General features: G+C 34.1%; 1 protein-coding gene across 4 annotated transcripts in view; it reads right to left on the bottom strand.

The window, feature by feature from the left end:
* Nucleotides 1-12,804, bottom strand: part of PIK3C3 (phosphatidylinositol 3-kinase catalytic subunit type 3) — a 167,434-nt gene that overhangs the window by 40,465 nt on the left and 114,165 nt on the right. For all 4 annotated transcript variants that reach the window (XR_005016191.1, XR_005016190.1, XM_036823238.1 and 1 more), the window contains exons 17-20: nt 11,737-11,865; nt 11,009-11,078; nt 8,995-9,059; nt 6,245-6,329 (exon numbers count right to left, since the gene is read on the bottom strand). Coding sequence is in view for 2 of the 4 variants with exons in the window: in XM_036823238.1 (XP_036679133.1) it covers nt 6,245-6,329; nt 8,995-9,059; nt 11,009-11,078; nt 11,737-11,865 (349 nt within the window). In the remaining 2 variants the exon portion in view is untranslated. The remainder of the gene's footprint in view (nt 1-6,244; nt 6,330-8,994; nt 9,060-11,008; nt 11,079-11,736; nt 11,866-12,804) is intronic.

Below are 12,804 nucleotides of genomic sequence, written 5' to 3'. Positions count from 1 at the left end.
GTGAGACAGCATATGATCTTTCTCTCTTTCATATATATAAATGGTGGAGGTGAGAATTTGGGGTGTTTCAATAATTCAAATGTCAACACTTAAAACATAAAAGATTACGTCCTGAAAGAGGTATGTGAGGCAAGAGTAGGATGATCCTCAGAAATTTTGAGGATATAAACAATATTCAGAATGATTTGAGATGGCACAGAGTAGATCAGAAGAGTTTCAGGAAAACTGAAGTTATTCTTTAACTATAATGGAAACACTATACCTGTCCAAGAGAATCTTGTCAAAAGGATGCTATTCATTAGTATTTGGACTTCATGTGAGATACACAAACATCTTGAAATTGGTTTTACAAAACAACTTTGACTTAAAGCAAAATACAGAGAAATATAGACAACTAAACAATACTATCTCTCTTTACTAGTAAAGATATGAGTGTGAGAATAATCAGTGTTCCCACATTTACTTGCATAATATAGATTTGACACCCTGCATAATCCGGAAAAAATGTCACCATAACTAATCGCACTCGTCTTCTTACACTTTGCCAAAAACCTAAAACATTACTTTTTAAAATGAAACTTATAATACATGCATCTATGTGATAATGCCCAACAATCAGATTCTAGTACAATGTTGCAACTTATTAAGCATTGAATCCTCTAATGAAAAATTCAAATAATGGCTTTCAACTTGCAACATTACCTGGAATGCTACCAAACTCACTGAAACACAAAAAATTATTTTGTAACACAGCAATACATATAGAAAACAGAAGGGTATTCAAAATAAGATGAAGAGAAGGCCTGCCATCAAATCAGTTATCAGGATATGAAGAAATGTGAAATGCTTTTATTAGGAAGAATATCTAATTTGAAGTTAACTGTCCAGGTACAATTTAAATGGCTATTTTTTTTTACATTAAAAAAAGTCATATTTTCATTAGCTAATGGGAAAAAACGGAACATTATATAAAAGGCACAATACTATGACATTTAGCACATATTATAAAATATTGTTCCAGTACTTTTTTTAAGTGAGCAGGGTTTTCAAACTTTAGTCAATACTTATAAGGTTGTGTGCATATATACTTCAAGTAGAAAAAGTTAACATTTCTTTATTAAATAGATTTACAAGGTAAAAAAATTTACTGTAACTATCAGAAAGTAAAAAGACACGAGGTAATTGCTTGATGGCATACAAAATATCTCAGGTAATAAAATACTGAAAACTAGGTGTGGCAGATTAAAGATTCCTTAACACGCTTTTCATTCAAGATGGGAACTATATCCTTTCCCCTTGAATCCAGGCAGGTTCTGTGACTCCTTTGACCAACAGAATATGACAGAAGTGACAAACTGCCAGCTTCCCAATCCAGGCCTTCAGAAACCAAAAGTTTCTACTTCCTGTCTCTTAGAATACTTCCTCTTGAAACCCAGCTCTGAGAAACACAAGCCGTAGGGAAGCCTTGTACGGTTGCCTTGATTGACAAGCCTTGCTGAAAAACAGTATAAGCTGCCAGCCATGTGAGTGATCTATCAAGCCTTTAGAAGTACATTAATTTTTCAGATCTTAGAAAACACAGACTTAATGGAGAAAAAAATGAATAGAAGAGAAAAGGGAAAAAAGGAAAGAGGAAAGGAAGTAAAGCAGGAAGGGAAAGAGGGAAAGGAGAGAGAAATACAGAGTTAGTTAATAAAGGGAAACATTTTCTCTTAGATGCTTCAATTTTTTTTCGTCTTAAAATCTAAATACACTGTATGTGATCATTTTTATGGGTAAGCAGTTACATGTAACACATGTAACGTTCCTTAGGTTAAAATAAGAATTAAAACCACAAGGAATATGAATATACATACACACATTTTATTTCAGTAATTTAAAAGTTCCTAGGAATATTATATTTTCTTTATACTTCTCAGGCAAAAATGTATCAAGTATAAATTTGGGAATAAATTATGTAGTACAAAATAATCTGGAATACTACCTCATGGGAGCATTGTGAAAAATTAAAAAAATGTCATGTATAAGAGAGCAATTTATAAGCCATAAAATGATAGGAAAGTTTAAATATAGTTGTTATATGTCTAGAAAATCCTCTACTTGCTTCCCCAAGCTTGACTGTTTAAGTAGAAATATGGACATAAACATAAATATAATATTTATGTAAAACAGGTATAACATGATATATGCCATATACTATTCAGGGCTCAACTCTAGTGTCAATATTCAGGGCTCAACTCTAGTGTCAACTCCTTTATTAACCCTCCCTTAAACAATCTAGTTATTAAAAAAAAAAAAAAAATCTCCTAAGAAAATAAAAAATAATCCTCTAGAATATAAACTTCATGAGAATAGGCATAAGTGGTTGAAATATTTGAATTAATCCCTATGGCATGCCACTACTTACTTATTTCCAGAAAGGGACCATAAGTACTAATCTAAAATACTATGAGAGGCACCTCCTAACATAGCACTGTTATCTTAGCTCTAGAGATTTATCAAAAATATAATTATTCCTGACAGACTTTTCCCACAGTCTACTTAATTGCTTACTCAAACTCAGGGAAAATCAAGGGAAAAATTACAGCTTCCAGGAAGAAATAACTTATAAATACAAAATAGTTAAGTGACTGCAAAGATGCATCTATGGATAAACCACTAGCCAGACTCATCAAGAAAAAAGGGAGAAGACTCAAATCAACAGAATTAGAAATGAAAAAGGAGAAGTAACAACTGACCCTGCAGAAATACAAAGAATCATGAGGCATTACTACAAGCAACTATATGCCAATAAAATTGACAACCTGGAAGAAATGGGCAAATTCTTAGAAAAGCACAACCTCCCGAGACAAAACCAGGAGGACAGAGAAAATATAAACAGACCAATAACAAGCACTGAAATTGAAACTGTGATTAAAAATCTTCCAACAAACAAAAACCCAGGACCGGGTGACTTCACAGGCGAATTCTATCAAACACTTAGAGAAGAGCTACACCTATCCTTCTCAAACCCTTCCAAAATATAGCAGAAGGAGGAACACTGCCAAACTCATTCTACGAGGCCACCATAACCCTGATACCAAAACCAGACAAAGATGTCACAAAAAAAGAAAACTACAGACCAATATCACTGATGACCATAGATGCAAAAATCTTCAACAAAATACTAGCAAACAGAATCCAAAGGCACATTAAAAGGATCATACACCATGATCAAGTGGGGTTTATCCCAGGGATGCAAGGATTCTTCAATACACGCAAATCAATGTGATATACCATATTAACAAACTGAAGGATAAAAACCATATGATAACCTCAATAGATGCAGAGAAAGCTTTTGACAAAATTCAACACCCACGCATGCTAAAAACTCTCCAGAAAGTAGGGATAGAGGGAACTTACCTCAACGTAATAAAGGCCATATACAACAAACCCATAGCCAACATCGTTCTCAATGGTGAAAAACTGAAACTATTTTCTCTAAAATCCGGAACAAGACAAGGATGCCCAATCTTACCACTAATATTCAACATAGTTTTGTAAGTTTTAGCCACAGCAATCAGAGAAGAAAAGAAATAAAAGGAATCCAAATCAGAAAAGAAGAAGTAAAGCTGTCACTGTTTGCAGATGGCATGATACTACACATAGAGAATCCTAAAGATGCTACCAGAAAACTACTAGAGCTAATCAATGAATTTGGTAAAGTAGCAGGATACAAAATTAACGCACAGAAATCTCCTGTATTCCTATACACTAATGATGAAAAATCTGAAAGAGAAATTAAGGAAACACTTCCATTTACTATTGCAACAAAAAGAATAAAATACCTAGGAATAAACCTACCTAAGGAGGCAAAAGACCTGTATGCAGAAAACTGTAAGACACTGATGAAAGAAATTAAAGATGATACAAATAGATGGAAAGATATACCATGTTCTTTGATTGGAAGAATCAACATTGTGAAAATGACTATACTACCCAAAGCAATGCACAGATTCAGTGCAATCCCTATCAAACTACCAATGCCATTTTTCACAGAACTAGAACAAAAAAATTCACAATTTGTATGGAAACACAAAAGATCCCGAATAGCCAAAGCAATCCAGAGGAAGAAAAACAGAGCCCAGGAATCAGGCTCCATGACTTCAGGCTATACTACGAAGCTACAGTAATCAAGATAGTATGGTACTGGCACAATAACAGAAATATAGATCAATGGAACAGGATAGAAAGCCCAGAGATAAACCCACGCACATATGGTCACCTTATCTTTGATAAAGGAGGTAAGAATATACAATGGAGAAAAGATAGCCTCTTCAATAAGTGGTGCTGGAAAACTGGACAGCTAGAATACTTCTTAACACCATACTCAAAAATAAACTCAAAATGGATTAAAGACCTAAATGTAAGGCCAGACACTATCAAACTCTTAGATGAAAACACAGGAAGAACACTCTTGGACATAAATCACAGCAAGATCCTTTTTGACCCACCCCCTAGAGAAATGGAAATAAAAACAAAAATAAACAAATGGGACCTAATGAAACTTCAAAGCTTTTGCACAGCAAAGGAAACCATGAACAAGACAAAAAGACAACCCTCAGAATGGGAGAAAATATTTGCAAACAAAGCAACTGACAAAGGATTAATCTCCAAAATACACAAGCAGCTCATGCAGCTCAATATCAAAAAAACAAACAACCCAATCCAAAAATGGACAGACGATCTAAATAGACATTTCTCCAAAGAAGATATACAGACTGCCAACAAACATGAAAGGATGCTCAACATCACTAATCACTAGAGAAATGCAAATCAAAACTACAATGAGGTATCACCTCACACCAGTCAGAATGGCCATCATCAAAAAATCTATAAACAATAAATGCTGGAGAGGGTGTGGAGAAAAGGGAACCCTCTTGCACTGTTGGTGGGAATGTAAATTGATACAGCCACTATGGAGAACAGTATGGAGGTTCCTTAAAATACTAAAAACAGAACTACCATATGACCCAGCAATCCCACTATGGGCATACACCCTGAGAAAAACCATCATTCAAAAAGAGTCCTGTACCACAGTGTTTATTGTAGCACTATTTACAGTAGCCAGGATATGGAAGCAACCTAGGTGTCCACTGACAGATGAATGCATAAAGAAGATGCAGCACATATATACAATGGAATATTACTCAGCCATAAAAAGAAATGAAATTGAGTTATTTGTAGTGAGGTGGATGGACCTAGAGTCTGTCATACAGAGTGAAGTTAAGTCAGAAAGAGAAAAACAAATACCATATGCTAACACACATATATGGAATGAAAAAAAAAAAACGGTTCTGATGAACCTAGGGGCAGGACAGGAAGAAAGATGCAGATGTAGAGAATGGACTTGAGGACAGGGAAGGGTAAGGGTAAGCTGGGATGAAGTGAGAGAGTGTTCTAGACATATATACACTCTGAAATGTAAAATAGATAGCTAGTGGGAAGCAGCGACATAGCACAGGGAGATCAGCTTGGTGCTTTGTGACCACCTAGAGAGGTGGGATAGGGAGGATGGGAGGGAGATGCAAGAGGGAGGGGATATGGGGATATATGTATACATATAGCTGATTCACTTTGTTATACGGCAGAAACTAACACAACATTGTAAATCAATTATACTCTAATAAAGATGTTAAAAAAAAACAGATGCATCTATAAAAGAGTAAACAGAATTTACACCTTATTCCTACTATTACGTCAAAACATTAATGACCTCTTTTTTCACATTTTGTATCTTTTAATCTTCTTATAGAGCATTTAAAACTGCTGTGGTTTGAATGTTTTGTGTCCCCTCAAAATTCACATGCTGAAATCCTAATGCCCAAGGTAGTGGTGTTAGGAGGTGGGAACTTCGGGAGGTGCTTAGCCCTCACCAATGGGATTAGCCCCTTATAAAAGATACCCCACAGAGCTCCCTAGCCCCTCCCACCAGGTGTAGATACAATAACAAGTCTTTGACCCAAAGAAGGCCCTCACCTGACCAGGCTGGCATCTTATCTCAGACTTCCAGCCTGTACAACTGTGAGAAATAAATTTCTGTTGTTTGTAAGTCACCCAGTCTCTGGTATTTTGTTATTGTAGCCCAAATGGACTAGAAAAAATCCTAACATGTTCTAAATGTGTATGAGTATGGTAATATCAGGATAGCTTGTTTTCCTTTATTCCCACATATCAATGAAAAGTAGTAAGTTGAAAAACTTACCACAGCTTTTAACATAAGTATCCATAACTTCAGCACTGATCCCATTTGGCCCATTCTCACTTGGTGCATATTTTCTAAAAAAGTTCTGAAAAGATATTATTTACATGTTTATAAATTCAATACAATCCTTAAACAAATTAGGCATTTAAAAATTGTAAATAATGACAAAGAGGTGTCTGGTGTAAAGCAGTCAGTAATTATAAAATGTGGACTTTAGGAAGCATATTCCTCAGGAATCAGTCTTATTACTATGCTTATAAGCTAAGACAAACAAACAAACAAATAAATAAATAAAAGCCTGCTACTTCTATACCACAGGGGAAAACATTAAATAAACTTACTGCTATATCTCTATACTTAATTTATCAGTTTGTTTCACCTTTCTCCGGAATGTAAACATGAGGGGTTTTTTGGGTATCATACATTCTCCTAAAAGTGAACATGAGTTTTTAAAATTACCTTTTAAGTATGGCCACTGAAACACTGTTACCATTAACAAACTCAATAAAGTTACATTCCAATTTTCAAAATAATTAGAATGCAATGCTAAGAATTTTCAGATTCAGAGGAAAGTGACAGAAAGATAAATATAAGAGATGCAGACTGAACCAAAGAATTATAGGGGCACGATAAATACACTAGAGGTCCAAAGAGTCTGGAAACACTGGGTAAAATTGTGCATTTATTTTTTTCCCCAGATTACCAACTGGACCTATTCCCTTACATCTAGATGTTAAAGAAAAATACACAGTGTATATTATTTGAAAATACAACTAACATACTATTAAAAAAGTAAGTTTATCCTATGTTTTAAGCTTTTTGGAACACTTTGTAAGTTTGACAAAGAATCTATATCTAGAATATATAAAGAACTCCTATAAATCAATAAGGAAAAGACAAACAACCCAACATGAAAATGGGCAAAAGATATGAACAAGCACTTCACAGAAGAAATAAATGGCCTACACATATTTTTAAATACTCAATCTTTCAGGTAATCAGGGAAATGCAAACTAAATAATAATAAATACCAAAATTTAGAAGTTTGACAATACCAAGATTAGGCAAAGATGGGTAGCAATGAGAAACAGTTGTTTCCAAAAACAATTACTTTGGAAAACAATTTTTAATTATCTACTAAAGTTGAAGATGAGATAAGCTATGACTCAGCAAAATTATTTACATAGATCACACATGCAACTAAGAATCAGGACACAAACTGTCATTGGCTTTATTTTACAAAATCATAATTGCACAGAGCAACATAATAATTGATAACTTTATTAAACAATTACTTCAGTTAGAACCTGTGTTGAAGCTCTGCATACATTTCATGTCATCTTCAGAACAATTCTAGAGCTAGGTACTCTTCATCATTATCCAAATTTTACAGATATAAAAACTGAGACTTGAAGGGTATGTTAGGGGGTCCCCTAGACCTCTGACAGGTTTGATTTGTTAGGTGAGGTCACAGACTCAACTTACAGTTGTACCACAAGCAGTGAGTATTACAGCAAAAGTATACACAACAGGATCAGCATGGGAAAAACACACAGGCAAAGCCTGTGAATTCCATGTGTAATCCTCCTTGCTGTCTTCTGTGAAGGCATACACTGAGCATACTTACTGGGGGCTGGTCATACAGGCACCCTCTACAGTCTATTTAGTTCAGTAACTATCAAAATTCTAGAAGGAAAGCAGGTTGTTTGCTATAAATCATATTATTTGTACAAACAGTCTAGGTATGTGAACCACCCTTATCAGTTAAAAGCCAAGTTCTCACTGAAAGCCAAATACCAGCTAAAGGCTAACCTGCTTGCAAGGTTACTCAAAATCTAGCTAGAAAGCTGCAGAGCCAAACTTCAAACTCACGCAGTTTGATGTTTTGAGCGTGAGCTTTTAACCACTGAACATGACTGTACCCCAAACCAAACAACAGAATCAACCACCTGTTTTGCCAACAAATCAGAGTAACGCTTTCTTGCAAATCTAAACTCCATACTGAATTACTGAGACACTCTAAACTGAGAAACACAAAAACACACTATAGCAAATATCCTCTATCAAGCCTTTCACTGTATTATTTTTCATCTCAGGCATATCAATTTTTCTGTGTGAATTATATACATTTTTCTTAGGAAAAAGAAAAATTATATTTAAAAATTAACAAAATAAACTATTAAGATATAATAAGAATTCTGCATTAAACACTAATTCACATATTTAAAATGTAAAAAAAAAATCCAAAGATATACATGGCTTAGTCCCAGAAACAACTTGGTTTTTCTCATATTAAAGGAGAGAAATGACTTTGGAGGTGGGGATAAGGGTCTTAAAAAAATAATTGTGCCAAACATGTATGAGCAAAAATATCACTGTAGCACTCTTCTGACAAACAACAAAAATCGGAAATAATCATAATGTTCACTGATGGCTAAATAAATTATAATATTTCCATACTTTGAAATATAATGCAACCATGAACTTTAACAAATTTAAACTTTGTTTGCCAATTAATTCCTGATCTCCTATTATGTGTTAGGCCCATTTTAAGGAACTGAACATCAACCATGGAAGCGTTTCCAACTGTTAGCATTGTTTACTTCTCAGGAAAGGAAAACAACTTTAGGGAAGACGAGTGATAAAAAGAGACTGTCATTTCTAACTTTATATACTTTTTATAAAGACTGAAATTTTTATGATAAGAATATATTCATGAAATTTATAAATCTTTAAAATAGATACTGTACCTGAATGCTTCCTTCTGTATCAAGAACTTCAGCAACAGGAACTGACTGGATAAACTGCATGAAGCCTACACAGAAACAGATGCATTGTATTAAGCATAGCTATTGGTGAAGCAATAAAAATAAAGATTCTGCTAAGAATAGTCTTCATTTGAAAATGTATACACTACAAACCTAATAGCTTAAAGAGGTCTATAAACATTGTATTTAGTATACACTGGCATTTACATCATAGGAATTACAAGCAAACTTTAAAAAAAAATTAAGCTGACAATCTGTATGCTTCTCTAGGCCAATTTCTATTATTATACACAAGGAACACAAAGTAATAGGCTAGGCTTCTTAAATCTGGCATAAAAATTTCTTTCTATAGTATTATAACATATGTCAATTAAAATTATTCTGAGTTTAAAATCATTTTAAGAAATCTGGAATTGTGGAATATCAATCACCTAACCCTAAAATTATAGTATATTCATTGGCTTTCTTTGTGTAATATTCCATCTTCTGCCATTCCCTGGAAATGATATGAGAGGGAAGTATAAATCCCTTAAACTACCAAAAAGAAGGGAAAGAAGATAGTATACAGGAGAACAAGGAGAAAAAGTAAGTCTGGTAAGTCTAGGGACAACAAAAGAAGTATAAAACTACAAATCTGTGAAAAAAAATCAAAGTTGAATGATGGAAACTATTTCAGGATCATAAACAACCATGATCTGATTTTGGTAAGCCTTACATTATAATTATTCACATGCAAATTAGGAGACTGTATATTTCTTTAGAGTAAGAAATGTATCATTTATTCTTATATCATAAATACTGAACAGTCTGCATTAATGCACTTAACAGACGTTTATAGTTTTTCTACTATGTAGCAAGAACTTGGCCAGGTAAGCAAAAATAGAGCCTTGACCCTCCTTTCAAAGATCTTAACAAGCTTGCAAGTTTTATTGGGATAAAAACTATGAACGAAAGAGAACAGCATAGGGAGACCTATATTACAACAGGGATCAGAGGACATCTGACATCTGAACCATGTTTTGAAGGATAATAAAGATTAATTAGTAAAGCGGAAAGGATATTAAAGACAATGATCATATAAGACTGAAAAGAGCATGGTACATTTGAGAAAATGGAAGGTGGCTGGTGTGGCTAAAGCCTAAGAAGCAAGGGGGAGGGTGGCAAAAAAGAGGTGACAGAGATAGGTGCAGAAGTATGTCATACCATGCAAGAACTTGTAAACTAAGCTAAGGCTTTTGTCTTTGTCCCAAGAGCAAATGAAAGCTAAATAAATCAATCTATGTAGGATGGTAGAATGTTTGCACTTTTAACAATATCATTCTGAGAGAAAAATGAGAAGAGGAATTAAACCATCAAAAAGATTTGGGAGTGGCCTGGAGAAGGGCAGAAAGCCTAAAATAAAACAGGTACTTGTTTCTTCAAGGTACCTAAGGGTAAGAAGCTCTAAGAGTAACAAGATTATAAAATTTACAATAGGCATTAGGCAAGCATTCCTAGGGAATCTTCTGCCAAACTTCCAGAGGTTACTCAATCTCAAAAAGACTTAGACATATATTAAAAAAAAAAATTAGTGGATAAGGCAACATCATCTGCTGAGTGGCTTGTATAAGCAGGGCACAGCCTCTCTGGGTTTTAGTAACGCTCAGTAATGATTCCAGATACAGAACACCATGGAAGAAAACTACTGTAGTTTGTAGCTACTGAAAGTTTTGAATGCAAAGAAATATATCAGAAAGGTGCTAATTTTTCTTCCAAATATGTTGTTTAATGATTCCAAGAGGTATAAAAGGAAGGAAGGACAGAAGGAAGAAAGGGAGGGACAGAGGGAGGGAGGGAGGGAGAGAGGGAAGGTAGGCCGGCAGTCAGGAAGGCCCAAGTGGTCTTCAGTGTTACAAATGAGTTCAATCTCTAACATTCTTAACAATTTTCAATTAAAAAAGGAAAAGTATACTCATTGGACACTGAAATAAATAATCATGTTATAAAATAAACTTACCATGTTTTGTACTAGTGGCTAATACTTTATAGGGCGTCAACTTCAAATCCAGATTTTCTTTTCGTAGCAGCTTAAAATCAAAAGTTATATTAACCAAATGAAAAGAATGTTATAAAATAGTTTTGCACGCAAGTACTATAGCAGTTTAATACACAGAGATTTAGGAGGTAAACCTAAATTAAGGTTTAATTAAATCAATTAGTTAATTTAACTTTTATCTATTATCAAAATAAATGTATTAAACACTTTACATGGTGGTATGTCAAATTTTTTATCTTTTTCTAAATCACTGTCAGTTTTCGATGAACGGAAGGGTTCCTCCTAAGGATTTATGCAGGCCTTACTGGTCACAAAGTATTTTAGAGCTCAGAAAAAGGAAATGAGGACAAATATTTTCCTTTATAAGCCAGGGACAGAAACAGGATTTAAAAAAGAAGATTTAATTGACTAAGAGGAAGAAAATTACTAAATTTAACATTGAAGGAACTTAACTGGGAAAAAAGTTTTTATAAAAAGGAACACATGCAGTTTCATTTTATACTAATCACAAGAGCCATCCTGCAATGTACAAAAACAACTAAATTTGCTCAAGATCAAGTGGAGATTGTTCAGCTTTCTAGGACTGCATCTGAATGTTACAAACAATTCTGTCCATGTATAGCATATCCACTAAATCATCGATTTCTAAAATGAAAAAATGTTCCCTACCAACATAAGGTTATGTTCACCTTGTCCATGAGTGAAATGATTTGGAGAATAAGTTGATCTTGGCGTAAATCATCCCCATGCTTAAATATAACTGGATATTTGCCTCCATCTTCTGTCTTAAAGAATAACTGTGCAGGCATAAGGGCACTCTGGAAATAAAAATATTATTTTCAAATTATATAAGATGGAAATGTGGGGAAATTTATAATAATCTAAAGAAAAGAAATGAGTCTAATAAAGAAAACAAATAATAATAACCTTAATTTATACAGGCCATGAGAAACAATAGCACAAAAAGTATCAGACAGAGGGATGAACAGACGTGTGACAAAGCAAATACAGTAAAATGTTAATAATAGGATAGAAGTAGTGGGTATACAGTTGTTTACTGTGAAAGTCTTTCAACTTTGCTGTATGTTTGAAAACTTTCGTATAAAATGTTGGGGGAAAAGGCATCAAAAATGCTTCAAAGAATATATGTTTAGAACCTACAACCTCTAGTGGACTGAAACTCCAAACTTTAAATTATCTTAAATTTGTAGTATCCTTTTATCACCTCAGGCAAAAATATATTTTATAAATTACCTTGTACCCTAGCTCACAAAAGCTCAAGAAGAACTGGAAGTGATCTTCCTAAAGATAAATGATAAGCAAGAGGTTCTTTGTTGTAATTTCCCTTTTCAGACTCGGATCTGATTCTGAAATTTAGATTTCATCTGAAATCTAATGCAAGCAGCTGACAACCTCAGGATAACTAAGCACTAATCCCAGTGCCTTAAGGGGTTCACTCCCCATGGAGATCTAGCTTTCATTCTTAAGCTAAGGTCTACAAAATACTGTTTAAAAATATTGAAAACTAGGTGCATAACCTTTTCAGCTCTAAGGAGTTCATAAAAAGACAACAGGAATTCATGGATTCCCCTACAACTCTGTGCAGACATTTCAGTGTATGTACAAGCATATGGGTAACATTCTACAGTATCCAATCCATCACTTTCATTGGACTCTTAAAGGCATTCATGACTCAAAAATGGTTAAGAATTATAATGCTAGAGTTATGTGGTAAATGCCCTAGAACCATTAATTGT

Source organism: Balaenoptera musculus, chromosome 14 (genome assembly GCF_009873245.2).
Source record: "Balaenoptera musculus isolate JJ_BM4_2016_0621 chromosome 14, mBalMus1.pri.v3, whole genome shotgun sequence".
Taxonomy (NCBI): Eukaryota; Metazoa; Chordata; class Mammalia; order Artiodactyla; family Balaenopteridae; genus Balaenoptera; species Balaenoptera musculus.
Note: the sequence above shows the minus strand (reverse complement) of the source record. Positions and strands in the feature narration are given on the sequence as shown.